This window comes from Osmia lignaria, chromosome 10 (assembly GCF_051020975.1).
Source record: "Osmia lignaria lignaria isolate PbOS001 chromosome 10, iyOsmLign1, whole genome shotgun sequence".
Lineage (NCBI taxonomy): Eukaryota > Metazoa > Arthropoda > Insecta > Hymenoptera > Megachilidae > Osmia > Osmia lignaria.
In genome coordinates this window covers 8490716-8512435 of record NC_135041.1, presented here as the reverse complement: position 1 = coordinate 8512435, position 21720 = coordinate 8490716, and the positions used below count along the sequence as shown (strand labels likewise).

General features: G+C 29.0%; 5 protein-coding genes across 10 annotated transcripts; 2 read left to right on the top strand and 3 right to left on the bottom strand.

Annotated features, from left to right (window-relative positions):
* Positions 1 to 218: 218 nt before the first annotated feature.
* On the top strand, positions 219 to 6187 carry Blm (Bloom syndrome helicase). Of its 3 annotated transcripts, none has more exons than XM_034337404.2 (16): positions 219 to 459; positions 572 to 698; positions 884 to 1004; positions 1079 to 1684; positions 1758 to 2706; positions 2787 to 2879; positions 2944 to 3104; positions 3229 to 3450; positions 3537 to 3898; positions 3963 to 4221; positions 4295 to 4678; positions 4766 to 4916; positions 5000 to 5187; positions 5263 to 5587; positions 5656 to 5830; positions 5910 to 6186. In XM_034337404.2, exons 2-16 carry the CDS (start codon positions 607 to 609, stop codon positions 6043 to 6045), a joined length of 4224 nt encoding a protein of 1407 aa, XP_034193295.2. In that variant the 5' UTR covers positions 219 to 459; positions 572 to 606; the 3' UTR covers positions 6046 to 6186. The 3 variants fall into 3 exon arrangements, with proteins under 3 accessions (XP_034193295.2, XP_034193285.2, XP_076546606.1); XM_034337394.2 differs by having other exon boundaries at positions 2941 to 3104; XM_076690491.1 differs by lacking the exon at positions 219 to 459 and having other exon boundaries at positions 2941 to 3104; positions 5910 to 6187.
* Positions 6188 to 6349: 162 nt separating this feature from the next.
* LOC117610259 (succinate dehydrogenase assembly factor 2, mitochondrial) lies at positions 6350 to 7327 on the bottom strand. The gene is made up of 3 exons (XM_034337446.2): positions 7082 to 7327; positions 6856 to 7007; positions 6350 to 6784 (listed from the first exon to the last, which is right to left on the bottom strand). Exons 1-3 carry the CDS (start codon positions 7112 to 7114, stop codon positions 6514 to 6516), a joined length of 456 nt encoding a protein of 151 aa, XP_034193337.1. The 5' UTR covers positions 7115 to 7327; the 3' UTR covers positions 6350 to 6513.
* A 64-nt stretch (positions 7328 to 7391) lies between these two features.
* On the top strand, positions 7392 to 12020 carry mus301 (mutagen-sensitive 301). The gene is made up of 16 exons (XM_034337417.2): positions 7392 to 7921; positions 8233 to 8515; positions 8588 to 8766; positions 8856 to 9032; positions 9114 to 9213; positions 9297 to 9493; positions 9564 to 9709; positions 9786 to 10020; positions 10090 to 10230; positions 10305 to 10722; positions 10800 to 10957; positions 11036 to 11131; positions 11200 to 11373; positions 11436 to 11549; positions 11626 to 11760; positions 11844 to 12020. The coding sequence occupies exons 1-16, from the start codon at positions 7442 to 7444 to the stop codon at positions 11931 to 11933; spliced, it is 3123 nt and encodes a 1040-aa protein (XP_034193308.2). The 5' UTR covers positions 7392 to 7441; the 3' UTR covers positions 11934 to 12020.
* Positions 12021 to 12238: 218 nt separating this feature from the next.
* On the bottom strand, positions 12239 to 14191 carry LOC117610256 (uncharacterized). Its single transcript, XM_034337432.2, has 4 exons — positions 13865 to 14191; positions 12920 to 13746; positions 12615 to 12851; positions 12239 to 12542 (listed from the first exon to the last, which is right to left on the bottom strand). Exons 1-4 carry the CDS (start codon positions 13940 to 13942, stop codon positions 12329 to 12331), a joined length of 1356 nt encoding a protein of 451 aa, XP_034193323.2. The 5' UTR covers positions 13943 to 14191; the 3' UTR covers positions 12239 to 12328.
* A 147-nt stretch (positions 14192 to 14338) lies between these two features.
* Gcn2 (eukaryotic translation initiation factor 2 alpha kinase Gcn2) lies at positions 14339 to 21609 on the bottom strand. Of its 4 annotated transcripts, none has more exons than XM_076690489.1 (15): positions 21350 to 21609; positions 20989 to 21092; positions 20511 to 20680; positions 19980 to 20241; positions 19668 to 19908; positions 19285 to 19580; positions 18759 to 19133; positions 18063 to 18581; positions 17741 to 17904; positions 17160 to 17581; positions 16820 to 17096; positions 16246 to 16759; positions 15666 to 16148; positions 14682 to 15571; positions 14339 to 14608 (listed from the first exon to the last, which is right to left on the bottom strand). In XM_076690489.1, exons 2-15 carry the CDS (start codon positions 21040 to 21042, stop codon positions 14482 to 14484), a joined length of 4794 nt encoding a protein of 1597 aa, XP_076546604.1. In that variant the 5' UTR covers positions 21043 to 21092; positions 21350 to 21609; the 3' UTR covers positions 14339 to 14481. The 4 variants fall into 4 exon arrangements, with proteins under 4 accessions (XP_076546604.1, XP_034193272.2, XP_076546605.1 ...); XM_034337381.2 differs by lacking the exon at positions 21350 to 21609 and having other exon boundaries at positions 16246 to 16407; positions 16480 to 16759; positions 20989 to 21343; XM_076690490.1 differs by lacking the exon at positions 21350 to 21609 and adding an exon at positions 21168 to 21343.
* Between the last annotated feature and the right edge of the window lie 111 nt (positions 21610 to 21720).

The following is a 21720-nucleotide window of genomic DNA, read 5'->3' as shown; positions in this document are numbered from 1 at the left end:
CCAATCAGGGCGAAGATGCGTACTGGAGATGCGCGAAGAACGAAAACTGATCTTTTCGCAGTTATGGACTCTGGTGAACTGCGGTATACATACATTCACGTAATCCTTCACTTTCTGAATATGGAGACTTTTAGTTATTTAATTTTCTTAACTTTGAAACTGATTTACACTTGTGGCGCCTAGAATGTGAAGAATAATATATATGTTGTGTAAGATGTAAAGAGTAATAGAATAAATTTCTTTATATTTAAATACTATAAATGAAACTAAACTTCTTTTAATATATGTTTATAAATGTTTAATTTTGTGTCAAAGTAAGGTTTTAATAAGTATTTTAATTTATAAGTTGCTTACGGATTCATTTATATAATAACACCAAAGATGTTTTGTGTTTTCAAAACACATGCAGTTACAGGAGATGTGTGTTTACAGTAATATTTCAATTACTTTTTATAATTAGTATGTATTATGTTCATTTATAATAATTAATATTACACATGCATACAAATCATACAATTAAATATAAGCATAATCAATTACATTTATCGAGCAATATCTTGATATATTTAAGACTGAAATTTTGATGATTCTCAAAATTTCAAAAAAATGTCAAAGAAAATTCCACTGAGCCAAAATGATATACAACCTACATTTAAAGGATTTCTTGAACGAATGAAAAATAAACAGATGCAATCCAGGTATGAAAAATATATATATTTAAAATATTTTACTAATAACATTTAATGCTGTATTATATAAGATATATGATTTAAATTACTATAAAATATTGTAGCATAATATATTATTTATACTTTAAGAATATTAAATATTTTTAAATAATTCTCTAATGCTAATAATACAATGTATTATTGAATTTTTATAGCACCCCTAAAGCATCAAATATAAATTTACAGTTAAATGAAGGTTTGGATATGTGTAAAAATCATGAGTCTGATAATGTAAAGAAATCAGAAGTGAATACTAAATCATCTATTATATCTCTTGTATGTTTATTTTATATAATGTATAAAAAATGGGTAAATGAATATAATTTGACATGTTGCTTATTATATTTTAGGATAGTTCTAATGAGTCACTCTGTGATTCTTCTAATATTATTAAAAAGTCAGATAATCAAGATGCTAAGCAAGAGGAAACACTATCTAATAGTATATGTAACCCAACATTTTCTACAATTGAAAACACACAAAAATCAAAAACAAAAGTTATTTATTCATCAGATAGTGAAGATGATATAAGAGTAAAACCAACTTCAAGTTTAAATAGAAAGAATAGAATCTTTAACAGTAGCAATGAGGAATCAATAATAAATGAACATTCTCCATCTGTAAACAAAGATTGTAGGTCTGCCATTAATGATGTATCTTCTAAAGAATCACCTGATAACAATAATGTTTATGAAACAGAAATAAATGAAAAAAAATTAATTGGAGATGATAGTCCAAGGACTCCAAGGAAATATTCTACTGATATAAAGAATGAAAACTTCATAATATCGGATTCAGATAGTAGTCCAAGTTTTAAGCATAGTCCTATCCAAATTTCTAGGAAGAAATGGATAGGACCAGATTTTAAATTAAATTTGAAACCTTTAGGTTTAGGAAAACAATTGGATCCTTGGATAGAATCTTCAAGGAAGAAACCAATAATGTCTTCAGTACCTGTAAATACCATGTTGTTTAATAAGTGATATTTTGTTTTTTGCTGAATTACTAAAATTATTAAATTGATTTTAGGTCACAAAGCAAAAATTAGAGGATAGATACAAACATCTGAAAGATTTCCAAATAGAAGTTCTTGAAAAATTTTATGCTGCATTAGATCAAATTCCATTGCCTGTTTTAGAAAAATTTCCGGATTTCAACAAACATTCATTTCAGAATTTAAAAATTTTATACCAACATGTCAAAGCAAAAATAAGATTAGTTGAAACAAAGTTAATTCACGTAAAAACTGATGAAAATGAAAGACCTGCAGATGATAAATTATGTGAAATTAAAAATAGTTCACCGTTATCTAAAATAATTGGAACTTCAGGAGGACAATCAATCTTAAGTATTTCAGATAGCAGTAGCTGTAATTTATCCACTGTTAATTTGGTTGATACAGAATCAAGTTCCATTAATACTATGAAAATGGAAAATACGGTTTCACCAATAGTAAAAGGATCTTCTCAATTTTTCGAGAAAAAGAATGAATCACAAGTAAAAGAACAAAAAGATACTATTATTAATTCATATGGTTCACCCAATCAAGTAAAATCTACTGATTCTTTAGTTCAAGGGAAAAAAAGTAAATTTCAGTTAAAAAGACCCATTAAAGCAACTATAGGTTCTGAAGTATCTAAACGAATTGGAGAAATATGGGAAAAAGAAGAACAGTCTAAAATTGTAAACCCTAAAGCAGTAGCTGTTAATTCTGATAATTATATAAATTTTGATGATTATAAAGCAAAACAAATTGAAGAAATGTGGGAAAAAGATAAACAGTCTAAAATTGTAAACTCTAAAGCAGTAACTGTTAATTCTGATAATTATACAAATTTTGATAATTATGAAGCAAAACGAATTGAAATCAATAAAGATGCATGTTACACAGAAGAAAAGAAGCAAGACCTTCGAAGTAGCGAAATATTGAAATGTGAAAATAATCAACAGGATTGGTTTGATACATTGAATGTAGATGGTAAACTATATCATTCATAAAATTCTAAAAAATATTTTAATATATATATATATATATATTATAATTAAAATTTATCGTAGATGATGCTTTATATTCTGAAGATATAGTTGACTGCTTAACTCAAGAACTTGAACAGTTTCCTGCATTAAATAAAGAATGTAATATAAAATCAGGTGAGACTTAATTATAATTTTTTACTTATTATTATATGTTTTAATTTTATAAAATTTAAAGTAGTAGCTACACAAAATATTAATGATAATGAATATGGCAAAGAACAACAAAAAACAGCTAAAACAAATACTGAAATCGGTATTTTCACTGGAAACTACAAAAACGATGGTGTTAGTGGTGAATTTGATGGATTAACATATCCGCATTCACGAGAAATGTTAAAGGTGAAGTATGTTATTTTTTCCTTTTATTCAAACAAATTGTTATTAAATTATTTTTGAATTAATAAGTAGAAAAATATAAATATATTTTTGTTGGCGCATTTAACGATATTTTTTAACCTTTTAGATTTTTCGACAAAAATTTGGATTATATTCATTTAGACCGAATCAGTTGCAAGCAATTAATGCTGCAATGTTGGGATTTGATTGTTTTGTTTTAATGCCAACTGGAGGAGGAAAGTCATTATGCTATCAACTGCCAGCTCTCTTGTTACGTGGAATTACAATTGTAATTTCACCATTGAAAAGTCTTATTCTTGATCAAGTACAGAAGCTTACTTCTCTTGATGTAAGTTACTTTAGTAATAATATATGTATCTTTTATATATTTGATTGTAATTTTTAAATTATAATTTCTTAATAAATATTGTATAGATTCCAGCTGCACATATGTCTGGTACAATTACAGACAGCCAAGCAGAAGGAATATATAGAGAACTTTCAAAAAAAGAACCAGCTCTTAAATTACTGTATGTAACTCCAGAAAAAATATCTGCATCTCAAAAATTTTGTAATCTCTTAACTACCTTGTATGAAAGAGAATTATTAGCTAGGTTCGTCATTGACGAAGCACATTGCGTTAGTCAATGGGGGCATGATTTTCGACCTGATTATAAAAGATTAAAATGTCTTAGAGATAAATATCCTAAAGTACCAATGATTGCTCTTACAGCAACAGCTACACCCAGAGTTCGAACTGACATATTGTATCAGTTAGGACTTACTCAACCAAAATGGTATGTAATTATATTAAAATTAATTTTGTCTCTTGTAGTATATTTTTCCTTTTTTTTATTTCAGGTTTATGTCGAGCTTCAATAGGCCGAATTTAAGGTATAGTATAATTGCAAAGAAGGGAAAAAATTGTTCAGATGAAGTTATAGCTATGATAAATACAAAGTACAAAAACGACTGTGGTATTGTTTATTGTTTATCTCGTAAAGAATGTGATGATTATGCGATGCAAATGAAAAAGAATGGCATTAAAGCATTAAGCTATCATGCTGGGCTTACAGACAATAACAGAAGTAATATTCAAGGTCGATGGATTTCAGAAGAAGTATGGAATTATATTTTAACTAACTATAATCTTTATTTATAAATACACGATGATACAATACAATAAATTTTAGATAAAAGTTGTTTGTGCAACAATAGCGTTTGGAATGGGTATTGACAAACCAAATGTACGCTTTGTAATCCATGCAGCTCTTCCAAAATCTATCGAAGGTTACTATCAAGAAAGTGGACGTGCTGGTCGTGATGGAGAGAACGCGGATTGTATATTATTTTATAATTATGTTGATATGCACAGAATAAGAAAAATGATTGAAATGGACAACTCAAATCCTGATGCAATAAAAACTAATATAGATAATTTATTTAAAATGGTATCATTTTGTGAGAATAAAACAGATTGTCGCAGAACGCAGCAACTTAATTATTTTGGAGAAGTATTCAATCGACAACAATGCATCGCTAATAAACCAACATCGTGTGACAATTGTAGATGTAAAGTAAGTAAAATTCGAAACAATGTATTTTATGTTAATTAATACTTTTTAATTTATAAGAATTTTATAAAATTACATAATATCTTCCAGGATGATTTTACAATGTTAAATGCAACGGAAGATGCAAAACAAATTATGAAAGCTGTACGCGATATTAATCAATCGAGAAGTTGTAATCTTACATTAGTACTTCTTACAGATATATTTAAGGGAAGTGATCTCAAGAAAATAAGAGAAACAGGTATAAGATATAAATGTATATGTATATGTATATGTATAGTTCATTTAGACAATTTAAGATATTACTATTGAATCTTTATACAGGTCTTAATAAACTGCCTTTATATGGCCGTGGAAGATCATGGAACAGAAGCGATATAGAACGCCTATTACATAATATGGTGCTCAAAGACTATTTACAAGAAACAATGTATATAAATAATGAAATAGCTTGTGCATATTTAAAGATTGGTCCAAATGCTAATGAATTAATGACAAGAAAGGATATAAAGGTAATAAAAACGATAAATAACTAAACAACCAATTTTTATATCCATTAAAATATAATAATGTTTTTTCTAAAATAGGTGGAAATTCCCATGAAATCATCTAACAATAGTTCTAATGCAGTGGCTACAGTATCTACGGTTACGAAAAAGATCGATAAAGTTCTTCTAGAGCTACAAGAACGTTGTTACAAAGAATTAATGGAAATAATAAAAGGAATTGCTGGAGCACTTGATATTTCAGCGGCTTCAGTTATGAATATGATAGCAATCAGAGCAATGAGCCAGAAACTTCCAGACACTGAAGAAGCTATGTTACAAATACCGCATGTAACTAAAGCAAATTTCGAAAAATATGGAAAAGCTTTGTTGGATATTACTCAAAAATATGCTGCAGAGAAATATGGTACAAATAACATTATATTACTTTCTGAACATTATATTAATTGACTAATTGAACAATTGTATTTTTAGTACTATTAAGTGAAGAACAAGCGGAAAGTAACGGTAGCGATAACGACGATGATGGTACTTGGGATAATGACACTTCTTCTTTTACTAGTAACTTTAACAAACGCCGAGGTACAAAAAGAAAAGGTAAAAGTAATTACCGAAACACAATGAAAAAGTTTAAACGCACTACAACGAGGTAAGATATATAAATGTATAAATATATACTTATCATTTTTAATTTTATTTGTATTACATCATAATTCTAATTATATTAGTACTACGCAAAAAGGAAAAACAACGACAAAAGGAAAAAATGCAGCTTCAAGTTCAAGTAAAGGTCCTGGACTTGTAAGTTTAAATACAAAAAAAGACTATAGCTCGAATCCTTATAGATATATGCAATTTGGTTAATATATTTATTCTGTATTATATATCTGTATTCATGAGAGTGTGATATAAGATCATGACTGTTCTGTATACATGATTTAGTTTGTTACATAATAAAAAACTGGCATTTTTGCCATTTTTTAACTAAAAATAATGCAACAGTATTATGTATTGATTTTGTAAAAAAAAAGTTCTAAGAACTATGTATATGTATCTATATAAAATTTACTAATAAAATTTTTTATTTTCATAGTAACTTAAAATAGAACAGTGTATATTTTATATTTGATAAAAAATTAGAAAACAATGTTATGCTCATCAATATAATTATTTATTTTTATAAATGAACAGCAATAGTTTTCATTCAGATCATATTTACAATGAATATCACTTACCTATGTATATAATAGGAAAATAATGTTTACATAGGGTAACATTCTCTTTATTGTTCCTAAATGTACTATAAATTATAACTATTAAATACTATCATATCTATAATTCAGGTTGCATTATTCTTGCCTGACGATCCTCATTTCTAATATGTTTTTTTAATAAATCCATGACTTCATTATCAAATTCAGCTGGAGTAGGCTTTGCGCCTGTGGCCCAATAAAATATATCCCAATCATTTGTTGGTAAATTTATAAGATGATCATATAATTGTAATTGTTTATCATCAAATTCATGTAAATATTTTTTTACGAATGTACTCAAAAGAAGACCATTTTCTAACATACCACGTTTACGAGATTGATATACTAGCCTGTAATAAAATTATTTTATAATAAGAGATAAGAATACAGTGTTACTTTAATTATTAATATTTGTTACTACCGAGCTCTTTTAACATCTATGCCCTCCTCATTACGTTCAACATATTGTGGTATAGTAGGTTCTTGGCCTTCCGGATGAATTAGATTAATAAAATCATCTTTATGCCTTGTACAACTCGCCGAAACATTTCTTACTGAGTGTACTGGGTTAACCTTCAATGTTACATTATTTATGTAGTTAAATAATTGCAGAATTCATTTTTTATGTGCTACATATTTAAACTTACCCTAAGCACAAAAGACTTCGCAAGAGTATTCATTTTCACTTCTCTATTTTTTATGTTTAGCAAGTAACATTTGACTATTCATATATATACACTATACAATATATTGTATACCTATCTCACAACTATTCACAACGTGGGGTCAGCTGATGCTGTTAAATATAATTTTGTTGAATTAATTATACATATTATTTATGTGAATAGAAATAAACTGAGTAAATATGTATATATAATGTACAATTTTTACTGCTCAAGGGAATAAAGATACAATCATTTTGTTTTTAATGAATAAATGTATACATATATAATATTTACTTATGATTAGATTTTTTGATTAAATGTTTACATAATTTGTGATAACATATGTATATTTGTACAATTAAAGATAAATTGTTTATGATTGTTGATATAATCATTATGCCAAATACAAATTCTTTTTTAAACAATAGTCACGTGAATGTAAATAAAAGTTCAGAAGGACAATATGAAATTGTTTCTAAATCCTTACAAGTTATTGATTCCATTCTTTCTATGGATGATACAATATTAAGAAGTATTGAAGATGATGAAGCATTAGTAAGTCCTGAGATGCATAAAAAAACTTTGGACAATTTCACACACAAATGGAGAGATACGTGTGAAAGTAATGAAAAATTGGAAGTTTCTGATAAAAGTAAAAATAATGTTCAAATTGAAGCTAGGGAAGAAAATACTTTAAGTATTCTCCATGGCATATCTCCTGAAGCAAACAATCATTGGCTAGATAATACATTTTTAAATGAAGTTTTCACACAATTAGAATCATCTAATAAAGAAAATGATGCTATGGAACATTGTATTCAAGTGAGTGTTTAATCACTATAATTTATATATACATATATATATATACATATATATATATACATATATATATATATATATACTACCGTCAAGAAGTTTGGAAACATTTGAATTGTTTTAAAAAATAATTAAAAGTGTACTATAAATAATTCTACATTGTATTCTTTTGCTTAATTCTAATACTGTTCTCTTCAATACTACTATATAGGTGAAATATATATTTTATGTATTATGCAATGCAGTTGAATTATTTATTTAGTGTATATATGTATATTTAATGACTGATTATAAAATTTTTTACTTTTAAAAAACAGGTTGCCACTGAAACATTTGAGAATTATAGTGGAGAATCAGCCTTCATGGAAAATATACATACATCAAATAAGGAACATCAGAATGTAAAGTTATTGAAAAGAAATTTAATTCAATATAATAATGTAATTCCAAGTAAAGTACATTGTTCAAATGATAAGAAAATAAACAGATGGAGTATAGATACTAATCATTCAACCTCAATAAAGGATGATACATTTTATGGTTTATCAAATACAGTAAAGAAACTATTTTCACAAATTAGGGGTATTAATACATTATATCGTAAGTATTGTATTCATTAATGTTAATAGAATATAGTATTAATATCTTGTAACAAGCATTTAATGTTTTTAGAGTGGCAAGATGAATGTTTAAGTTTAGATGCAATAAGAAATAGAAAAAATTTAATTTATGCACTTCCTACAAGTGGAGGTAAAACACTGGTTGCAGAAATATTGATGCTGAAGGAAATTATATGTAATAAAAGAAATGCAATATTTATATTACCATTTGTTGCTATAGTACAAGAAAAGGTCAGCATTTATTTGTATAATGTAATAAATGATTCATTGTATAATTCAGTCACTTATATAAAACATGCATATTTATTTATAATTCGCAGGTACAAGCAATGGCACCATTTGCATTGGAATTAGATTTCTTAATTGAGGAATATGCTGCATCAAAAGGAGTTTATCCTCCAAAAAAACGTCGTAAAAAGAAGAGTATATACATGTGTACAATAGAAAAGGCATTGGGTCTAATAAATAGTTTAATAGAAGAAAAACGTTTTAATGAAGTAAGTAAAAATATAAAATGAAATAACAAGATTGTTAATATCCTAATAATGATGTACTATAATTATTTCAAAACATTTTAGATTGGTACTATAATTGTTGATGAATTACATTTACTTGGTGAAAGTGGAGGAAGAGGTGCTACACTAGAAGTTATTTTAGCAAAAACATTGTATGTTAATGGTAAAAAATATATACATATTTTGAATACTTTTTACTATAGAATTAATAGAAATTAATAAAAGTAAAAATGAATGATATTTTAGAAAATATTCATATTGTTGGTATGAGTGCAACAATAGGTAATTTGAATGAAATAGCAGAATTCTTAAACGCAGATGTGTATACTAAAAATTTTCGTCCAGTTGAAATTAAAGAATATGTTAAATGCGAGGACAATATTTGGTTATTTGATCCTACAGCAGAAGAAATATTAACAGATGTGAAGAAAATTAATTATCGTGTAAGTATATAAATTATTACATTTAATAGACTTTTATCCTTGTTTTTAAATTATTTACTTGTTTAAAAAGTATTCAAGTGATGCAGCATTCATAGATCCAGATAGACTTGGTGGTTTAGTAATGGATGTAATTCCACAAGATTCATGTCTTATATTTTGTTCAAGTCGGAAAAATTGCGAAAACGTTGCGCTGTTATTAACTAGAATTTTATTCAAGTAAGATCTTTTCTAACTTAATTGTTTGTATAAAATTGTAGCTTTTATAATTATTTATATGTATAAACATTTTTAGATCATTGGAAATCCATAAGAAAGATGAGAAACAAAATTTATTGAATGCACTTAAAAGTGAAGAAGGTCTTTGTCCTATCTTACAGAAAACCATAACATTTGGTGTAGCTTATCATCATTCTGGTCTTACAACTGAAGAAAGACGGTTATTGGAAGATGCTTTTAAAGTAGGAACACTTTGTGTAATATGTTGTACATCAACACTAGCAGCTGGAGTAAATTTACCAGCTAGAAGGGTACTTCATTTATTATGCACTGCTTATAGTAGTATTATTTATTTATTCTTACAAAGAAATATATAACAGGTAATACTAAGATGTCCATATGTTGGTAACCAGTTTGTAAACCTAAGTAGATATAAGCAAATGACTGGGAGAGCTGGACGTACGGGTATGAGAAACATAGGAGAAAGTATACTTATCTGTAAAAGAGATGAGTTATCTAAAGTAATAATTAACATATAACTATAATAAATTTACAAATATAAAACGGTTATTACATATTAACATTTACTACATAGGTAAAAGAACTTCTGGAATCTAAGATGGATGATTGTTTAAGCACATTACACGTGAATAAAGACAGAGGCATAAATAACTTAATTTTAAGCGCTTTATTGTCTTCTATAGCAACAACTCGATCTGAATTACATAAAATTTCAAAAAAAACATTACTTAATATTCAACAAAAGCGTTTAGATGTAAATATTAAACACATTGTGGACACAACAATAACTGAATTTTTGAAAAGTGGTGTACTGAAAATAAAAGATCCTAGCCGAAATATTGATGAGTTTAAACCAAATATAAGCGTTGTTATTCCTTCACAAATTACAAATTCTAATGATGCAGTTATAGAAAATAAAGAAAAGAAATTAATAAAAATTAGAAATGACACTAAACTAGAATTATGCAGTTTAGGACGTGCAGCTATGAAAGGTATAATTAATTTTATTAATAAATAAATTTATAAAGTAACTGACATTCATTATTTTAATTGTATTTTTACATTGGAGGTTGCATCGATATGCAGTGTGCATATACATTATATGAAGATTTAAAAAAAACACAGGAACATTTAATTCTTGTTGATTATTTACATCTGTTATATCTTGTTACGCCATATGATATAACATCTCAGATAAAAATAGTGGGACCTGTTTATTATGACGTGGTAATGTTTTTACTGTAATTTCTACTAATACTGATTCTTATTAATAATATTTTTTTAATACTCTTATGAAACTTTTAGGTAATCAATCTATCAGAGACACAAATGAAAACGGCAAGACTTCTTGGAATTAATGAAGTAACTATAAGTAAAATACGCGATGGTATAATGCCTAAAGTAAGTAAAAATATTAGTTTTTCTGTACCAAATATATTTTTATATTTAAATGATCTTAAACATAATAGAAGGTGGAACCAAGAGTGGTTCAACGATTTTACGTAACGTTAATATTATACGAACTATGGACTCAGCATGAAGTGTATGCTATAGCAGAAAAATTTCAAGTAAACAGAGGTGTTGTACAAAATCTGTTAAATGCAGTATCATCATTTGCATTTTCTGTGGTTCGATTTTGTCAGGTAAATTAATAAAGACGTTATGTTTAAATTGAACAACATTTTAATAGATAATTTTATTGTAGGAATTAAACGAATTTTGGGCATTTCAAGATTTATTAAATACATTTAGTAAAAAGTTATCATACTGTTGTCCCTCGGAATTGGAAGCGCTAATGGACTTACCATCAGTAAAAATTGTAAGAAATTTATATTTATTTTGTAGCAATACTAAAAGTTTATGATAAATTTAAATTATAACAAATTATATTCCAGGGTAGAGCACGTCAGTTGTATAATGCAGGTTTCAAAACAGTACAATGTATAGCTAAAGTACAGCCAAAGGATTTGCAAGACAAAATTCAATATTTAAGTAAAAAAGTTGCTACACAAATTATTGAAGCTGCTAAAGTAACTACCTTAAAGATTAAGTGCATACTAATATTTCATTTTTACATTTTTAACTTTAACTTTATTTTTGTTAAATTTTACAGATGATTATATTGGAAAAAGTAGAAAATCTGAGAGATGAAACAGAGGACATTCTAGATGGTATAAATATGAATAATTTAAAGAGAATTTAAATCATGTGATTTTCAAATATATAAAATGAAAAAAGGGGACATATTATGTAATAAAAGCATTTGTAAAACATTATATTAATAAAATGATTTCGTTATAAATAAAGTAAGTAAATTTTACCTTATAGCTGCTGTATGTATATTGTGCCAACAGATCAATGTGTTTAAAGAATAGCACATTGTTTAAGCAGGCACATAGATTAAATTTCCATAGTATATTTGATTTCATTTTAAGGGAATATGGTATCAAAACATTATGGGACAGTTTTTTGTATTTTGAAACTTAATATTATACTTACTACTCAACGTAGAATAAAAATAAAAAACATGATAATTTTATTAAAGTAGATACATTTATGGTACATGTGATATGTTATACAAGTTCATTTTTTTTAACACTACCTTTTTTTATATAAACATGGCTTTAAAACAATAGGAGGTAACTTGTTTCTTTTGTTACCTATGTCTTTCTCTTTTCTAAAGTCTAAGAAATAAAATAAGTTGTGGGACAAATCTTTCCAGGTGTTTTTAAAACCATAACTCTCTAATATTTTTATAAAATCTTCTACTTGTTCAAATCGACTTTCAACTTCAGCTATCTTCAAAATACCGCTGCAAACATGTTTTACATTAATTGTTGTATAAATACAATAAATTAACATTTAATTATACACTTATACTCACTTCTTCTTAAGTACTCTATTTGCTTCTATAATATAATCTTTAAGATTAGTTCCCATAAGAGATAAACAAAATACAACAACATCTACTCCACTTGTTAATAATGGAGTGTGTGCCACATCACAAGCAGTTACATTTTCATTCAACGAAATAAAGTCAAAGGAATGCACTTTATGGGGAACAGAAACAGCAAGTTTGCCTTCTCCACATCCAAAGTCAGCAATTACATGTGTCTTTGGCCTAAAATATAGATAGAATTACTAATACAAAAATTAAAGGATTAAAATTGAAATAATAGTAATACCAACATCTTTTTAATTGAAGTTATTATAATATCAAGAGGATTTAAGGGCCACTGATCAACCTGTTGTTTGTATCCTTCATGATATGCTTTAAATGCATCAGGATCATTTTTAAAATAGTTTTTAGATTCTAAGCTTTCACTGCTATAAAGTGATTCATTTAAATATCTAAATCTAGATGCTTTCAATTTAGTCATCATTCGCTCTCTTAAGGATCGTGGTTTTGTATTTTCTTTTTGATCCTTAATTTCCTCTTGTTTAGTAGCTACTAATTTTTTTAATTTCTTAATGTCTAATTGATGCTTTTTTGGAGTACTCTTCTTTTTCTTGATTTTATGTAGTGCTGAATCAACTTTTGTTTTATTATCACCAATTTGTTTTTTATTCTTTTTATGCATTGTACTTTTACATTGCTTTTCATTTAAAAATTGTTTATCACTGTTAGTTTTACTTTTAGACTGATTAGAATTTTTAATTTTTATCTTATGTTCATTCTGTTTCATTTCCTTCTTTTGTTTTTTCTGTTTCATTTCTTTCTTTTGTTCTTTATGTTTGTGCCGCTCACTGTTTTTACCTTTTCTCCTTTGTTTTTTATTCACAATTTGAAATTTAGATTTTGGACCTTCACCTCTATTCTTTGGGTTCAAAATTTTCACAGATTTCTGGTCTACAATATCAGTAAATGTACGACTTTTTTCTTCACCTTGTATTTGTTTTAATTTTTTAGCTAACTGATATTTGTTCTTTTTCAATTTACTTTTGAACTGTAAATTTTGATCTCTAATGATAGTAACTTTATTTTTATCAAGCTTTTTCTGTTGCTGTTTCTTTTTCTGAAATGAATATTACATATATTTTCAATATTAAATAAATAAAGATATTTCATAAAACATGTTCCATGCATATAAACATATAATTATTACATATTACATACAATTTATAAATATTTACCTTGTCGACGGTTTTTTCACTAATATCTGTATTATTTATCTTTACACTGTTAGCATTTTTCTTTATTTTTTTAGCCATTCTCCTCAATTTAAAAGCAATTATAAATCCGGTACAGTTAACATGTGTTCTTAACTGTTACTGATGGTCACCATCGTAACTACCGCCAATGGCTACAATACAAAAAAAAAAGGTAGACATGCCTTTGTTTTCGAGGGGTCATGATTTACAGGGTCTCAGACACCCCCAGATGAGATTAGTTCTGCATGGAGTCCCCTGTGGCTCGGGGGGAGTAGAATACGGCCACGGTATCCCCTGCCTGTCGTAAAAGGCGACTAAAAGGGGGATGCAGTGACTACTATCTATAGTCACTGGGGGATGACATACACACATACATACATATGACTATTTGTAGTCACTGCAGAAAGGTAGAACACTAGCGCATCTATCAGAGAACAGTGGAAACTAGTTGGCAAGTACCATTCATGATGTTAATTAGTGTCAATTAGTGTAGAAAAGATAACTCATTTTATTAAGATTCAGTTTTACGTTACACATCGCTTATTTTTATAATCTTGTACATATCTTTTTATGAATCTTTTGTAGGAAAACATTCTTGTTTATAAAAGAGTCATATACTGGTTATCCATTAAGCTGTATAGTATTAGTGCCGGTCGTTGTTTCTCTTTTCTCGCTTCTTGCATTTCTTCACATATTTCCATTATATACTTTTTATGTTTTGGATGTCTGAAAAAGATGGTCTTTTTAGTTGTAGAAACTATATTTATTGGTAATTAGGTCAGAAATATTATAAACTTACTTCTCTATGATTAATTGCACACTTTTCAAAAAGTCATGTTCCTTTTCATCAATTTCCAGAAAACATATGATCGTCCTTATGACACTCATATCTAAGGATACTGCAAAAATTTCGATTGGAACTTTATGTGAAATTCTTTGAAAATATGTTGACATTTGAGCAAGTATGGAATTCTTCAAACTTCTCTTAGAACTTCCAGAAACTTTTTCTGACTTTTCAGACGAGATAAAATTGATATTAATATTAACCGGACTATTATTACTTAAACAACTGTCGTTTGTTATCGTTTTGCTTTCAGATCTATTTAAAATAGGCATAGAATTATCCAGTCTTTGAAAGAATTCACCAATCTCCTGATTGGTTACTTTTTTCTCTTGAAATCTATCACGTTCCCAACTTTGAATCCTTACGCATCCCTTTTCTCCACTTTTTAAAAGAATAACGTGATTGATTAGATTTTCTCGGCAATGCTCAAGGATTTCTTCAACGGATGCTAAATCTAGAATTGTTACTTTCAGTCCCAAACTCCATAATTCTTTCAAAAGATCAATCATTTCTTTTTCTCTATAACTATTACCGATACAGGAAATGGCAACATACATTCCATGTTTGCTTTCTACAGATTCAGTAGTTTCTGAAACGACAGATATAAGTTTCTCTAGTGACACGCTAATTCCAGCACCATATTGTTTGATCTCTTTGCTAGTCATTCCTGTACGTTCAAGAATTTTTTTAAAAGAAGATAACATTTTGTCGTAGCGTCCACCTGCTGCTATTACTTCTTCTCCGCATTTTCTTCTTCGTCTTTTGACATTATAAGTTATTTGATAGATGATACCACTGTGCTGATTTATATTATGTACAAGAAGAGGTACTATAACTAGTGACCACTGAAACATTTAATATTTAAAAATAAAACTATAGACGGATACTACTGTAATTTGAGAAGAAAACTAGATATTCTTTCATATTATAAAATTATACCTTCACTCCAAGTGCTTCAATATTTTCCATCACGCGCTCAATTTCTTTCAATCCTTCTTTAGCCAACGTAGCAGCATCCCCTTTTCTTTTCGCAATCGTTTTCAAAATACTGTGAATTTTAGTAAGAGAGCTTTCACTCTCGAATAAGTTAAACAACGTTTCCATGGCTTGATCAGTCAAACATAAACTTATTAAATGCGTTTGTATTTGAAACCTTGAAAATTTTCCATCACGTGCATCGCGAAGTATCGAATAAATATCTTGATATTTTTCTTGGTCAATTCCACAGTACATTAGTACGGCTTGTAGTAATGAAGTATGATTCAGACAAATGGTGAAGTTTCGTTCTTGTGATAAAGATAACTCATTGATTATTTCCCAAACAATGTATATTAATTCGGCTTCCATTAATAAATTATCAGGAGTAGGACTGATTATGTCGAATGCACATTCGTATAGTTCTCTAGGATGAAAACCTAATACCTAAAAATTTATGAAACAAATTTTAATTAAAACCGAAGTAAACCAAAATGAAGTAAAATTCTTATTATTGGAAATAAAACAAGAATGTCAAATATACCTTCTTCTCTCTAAAGACCCTTTCAATAGCGTATCTTCTAATGTGTGGTATGTTGTTCCATACAATGTATCTTGCAAATGGGGCACGCAAATCATGAGGAATACAAACAATATTCCCATTACGAGTCATTAATTTCACACTGGAATTTGAAAAACTACAAAACTGATGCGATTTTGGCATCAACAAAGGAGTTCCTAAATAAACACCTCCGTGCTTTTGAAAAATTTCGATTACTTTGCATTTAACTCCTTCTTGATGTTTCCTCCAAGTTAAAAAATTCATATGCCCTCTGGATGGTACATTCATATCGTAAGTAATATCGTCAGCTGGTGAAACTTCTTGCATAAAACAGCATGATATTAAATATTTATATGCTTTGCTTTGATTGTTCGAAAGAGTACGTCGAATCATTTCTTGTAATTCTGTTTCCTCGAGTGGAGGAGGAGGTAGGTATTCCGAAGAGAGAAGTTCCTGAGCTGTAGGCCGTTGACTTGGATCATGATTTAATAACCATCTGCAATAATAAATTAAATAAAGTATCAAAGCTACAGACATTTTGTTTTATAATGTTTACCGTAAAATATGAGTCTGACGTGACATGTCTGTTTGCTGCATTTCTGATGGAAGTATAATTTCTTTGGATCGCAGATTAAGTAGAACTTTTATTCGTTCCATTCCCGTTGTTAGAGGCTTGTAACACATTTCAAATAGTATTATTCCAAGACTGTAAATGTCAACTTTTTGATTATAAATGGCTTTCGCTGCTTTCGTTGTAAGTTCTGGAGCTACGTAAAGTGCTGTACCGACTTGTCCTGTCAGGGAACCCACATCATCCGTGCCAAAACTGATCCCTAAATTCATTGACATTAGATCATTTCACAAATTTGGATCAATTTTTACTTTGTGAAACTTACTCTTATCTAGGCCTTGCGATTCTTTATCAGTTTCTATAGTTTGTACAAATGTTGATAATATATTCGTAGTCGCGAGGCCGAAATCTCCAATTTTTACATGATCATTGCTATCCAAAAATACGTTCATTGGCTTTAAGTCTCTATGAATCATACCCTGTTGATGAATATGCGCTAGACCCTCAACAATTTCTCGGAATAATCTCCAAACTCTTTTGAGATCTTTGTAAAGACCTCCATCAATCGCGGTCCGCAATGTGCTCTTTTCGCAAAATTCCATTTGTATGTACATAAATTGAATCTCTTTAACTGTTTCTTCTGTTCCATTTTCATCTTCTCTTATACTTGATATCGTTGTTTGACAATTTGTATCTCTTTCGAACTCTATATTGTCAGAAGAGTCGATTTTTAAAATATTTTGCATCCTGAAAAGTTTATTATAACTTATATGTTACAAAAAAAAATACATTCTCTAGTATATTTTCTTGAAAAGAAGAAACATTTTTAATTTACATAACTTTAAAATAAAAAGTTACTCGTGTAATATTATCTACAAATCATTGCTTTAAAATTGAGTTTCTTACAGAAACGAACAATCTTCGTCGCTGTCACTATCGCTCGACGCATCGCTGTTGTCGTCATCGCTATCAGCCGATAGGGTTGCATTCGTTCTTGATTTATATGAAACATTCCACTCAACTTCTTGCATCGGTGGTGCCAATTTTTCAATATCGTCCATACCTAAATGCTGGGCATTAACATGTAGATGATTTATAATGTGAAAAAATTTGTAGCATTTTTTATGTTTCTAATGTTTTTATTAACAAGAACACAATAAAAAGCGAATAACGCTAAACCGTAAATCAGTAAAAAGAAAATCAATTATAAAAAAATTGAAATAATTACATTAAGAAGATTTGGACTCTTTTTTTCTGAAGATGTTTTTTCGGAAGATTGTTCTTCTGCTTTATTAGTTATAGTACAGCTCTCTATCCACGAGTTATAATATCGTACTACATTTTCATGATTCATCCGAGATAATAATTTAACTTCTCTGGTGATCTTTCTATTAAGTTGTTTGTTTTTAGGATTCAGTTCTATTCTTTTAATGGCATAAACTCCACCATCTAATTTGTTCTTCACTTTAAGAACATCACCAAAAGCACCCCGGCCAAGCCAGTCAAGAATTTCGAACTCGTTTGTAATTCTTGAATGACCACCTAATAAAGGCACATATTGCCGAATATCAGTATCCGGTTCCTCTGGTTCTTGACTTTCCTGTTCATCTCTTCGTGGTATTTTTGGAGGTGATAAAGCATGAATTAAAGGTGTTTTTATAAATGAATGATGTAACAATTGTTCAGCTGACCAACGCTTTCGTTCATCATTGATAAGGCACTTTAATAAGAAATCTTGGAGATCAGGCTGAAACATTTAAAGATCTTAGAGAAAATTTACAGAGAAACTGAAAAAAAATTCTGCAGACTTTCTTTGATAAAATATCAATATGAATGGTTAAAAGTTCAAATTTATATAAGTTACTTTCTGTTTCCTATACCAACACTAATTAATCTAAACGTTTCCGGAAAATAAAAAATATACCTGTTTTATCACCGTTGGATCGATTTGATCTCCAGAAACAACGATTCCATTTAATAAGGAAAACATTAAAGCACCAAAACGATAAATATCCGCTTTTTTCCCGCCTCTGCTTTGAATACTGGGAAAATCTGGCACTGATTTAATTGCGGTACATGACTGATATATATCAGATAATCTTTTATTCAGCGAATAATCTAATAGTTTAACCAGTCCTGTACGATCAATGTAAATACTTGTATCACGTAGATCCTTGTGAACAACATTATTTTCATGAAGGTACCTTAAGGCAGAAAGGATTCCAGTCGCCAGATACCGAAGAAGATCGATGTCCACTGGGATGCTTTCCAATAAGAAAAAGGAACAGCTAGTACCAACCTGGTATTCAATAGTTAACAATGAAACAGATTTTAAGTAATCGGAATACTACTTTTATAATTATTATTTATTAAAGAATGTTTGTTAATGCTAGAAATTTGATGCCTGCAATATTCATTTTTCATTGAATCCTCTCACAGTTCAAACTTACCACAAATTCCTGTAAAATATAAATAACTATAGTTTCTCCATCTTGCAAATACTTCATGTTCAAGTAATGAACGAGATTTGGATGATGCAATTTATGCAAATGATTTATTTCTTGTTCAAGACTTCCTATTTGCTTGATAACATGTTGAGTATTACTTTCATTACTCTTGTTAGTTGTTTTTAACATCCATTCACTAATTGCAAACAGTTCTCCAGTTGTTGTATCAACACCTGCATAAACAACCGATCCCTGGGTACTGTGTCCCATACATCTTGCTCGGTACACTTCTCGATCATCTGTAAAAATTATTATTAATTATGATCAAAGACAGATATAGATATGATGGCGAGGACGTCGTGCCCTTCATTCAGGCATTACTGTACCTTTGCTATGATCGAAATGTAGTAATTTCGTACCCGTATGTTCGCATAAAACCCCATCCAAAGTTTCGGAAGTACTGACACATCTTCTTCGAGAGTAAATTCGTGATTTCTCTTGGGAAGATAAGGGTATTACTTGAAACGAGTTATTTGATGCATCGCTAAACAAACGAAGCGACTCTCTTCTATTCCGAAGTTCAGCTTTTAAAGCTTCTTGCCTTTTTTGTACTTCATCTTGTAATACCTGAAATTTGTGTATAAATACACTGGCACTTTCCTATAAGAAACATGAGCCCATATCAATGCATTTCCCACCTGTCTTTCTTTGTCTTCCTTTAATTGTTTCTCTAACATTTCATATTTGATTTTCTCTTGATGCCTTGAGATCATCTCCTCATAGAAACTGTTGTATCTTCGTTTATTGTTCTCGTACAAATATTTCTGAACATGTTGCGCTAATTCAAGAATCATTACTTCTCCTTGTAGTCGTTTTGTAAGTTCCATTAACTCATCATATAATACCGCAATTTGTTGATCAGATAAACCTCTGCCATTTTTTAGCACTATCTTTGGCACTCTATAACATTATAAAAAAGTGTTGTGAATCTCTCGTATCGGTATCAACGATCTCAGTATCCAGGGTATAAGTTGAAAATTCTTGAATTTCAAAATCACCCAAAGTAGATAATCCATCAATATCATTAATAGTATAATATAAAATTGAACCATACTAGAGTAGGAGAAAGTGTAATAGATGAGTTCAAATTTGATATTGAGGAAGTAAAGGATATACACTGATTTAAAGGAATCAATTATAATTTCAAAAAATTATGTTACCATACTCACTCTACAGGGTATCTATCGCTGCAAGTTACACGTAAATCTATTTGTACATACACCTTGGCTGGACCTGACATTCCTTTCTGAGGTGTTAAAGTAATATTGACATCTAACGGTTGCCATTTCCTTCTATTTTTTCTATTTCTTAAATCACAAAGTTCATCTCCAAAGATACTCTGTAATTAAAAAAGCATTTAACTTTCTGATAAACCAATGAGCACATAACAAAATATCATTGTTCTGATATCTTTAGCTTAACACATGCATATGTTTCATTTTTTAAAAGCTTCAAATGTTCTGGTAAGCCACTATAAGCATCTGACAAATATCTGAGATGAAATAAACCCTAAATTCTCTTTTAAGCATATACATAGCATTTACTGCTTACCTGTAAAAAGGGTTTTAATCATTTAATTCATGAATATGTAATGTTTACAATGTTTTAAACTTTAAGATGAACAAAGTTCAATATGTTATACCATACCTTTAAAACCTCAATTTCGTTTTCCTGTCGATCTTGAAAGGACTCACAGGACATATTTCCCCTAATACATTATATTCTCATTGTTCGGTAACGAATTTCGTTTCCTAATTACGAGATAGTTTTAATTCAGTATTCCAGTATTAATTGGGTTTACTGATAAGTTTGAAATATTTCTGTACCGTACGGTAAAACGTTTGTCTTTTTTGCATCAGGTTTAAACTCACAAATACATTTTCGCAAATAATCGCAATCATATTATTAATTTACTCAATAAAACGAATCAAACGACGTATAATTTGTCACGATTGCTGAACGGAACTAGGAATATACCAAACTTAAAATTAATTGTATATATTTATACCAAATAATATGATCTTTACAACAAAAAGGTTTGTATATACACAAAAAGAAGTGATACGATTGAACCAGTGACTACAGATTCAATAAGACTAGACATGCCTTTGTCTAAACAATCTTAGAGTTAAAACGTGCCGCTGCAATACCGACGTGTGGCGTTGTTTAAAGTTTCTAGTGCAGCTAGCCACATTATAATTTCTACTATCCCTTAGCGTGGAGCGGGAGAGACCTGTATAATAGGACTTCCACACAAGAATCTCTAAAAGGGTAGATCTATGTATGTATGTATTTATACCGCAGTTCACCAGAGTCCATAACTGCGAAAAGACCAGTTTTCGTTCTTCGCGCATCTCCAGTACGCATCTTCGCCCTGAT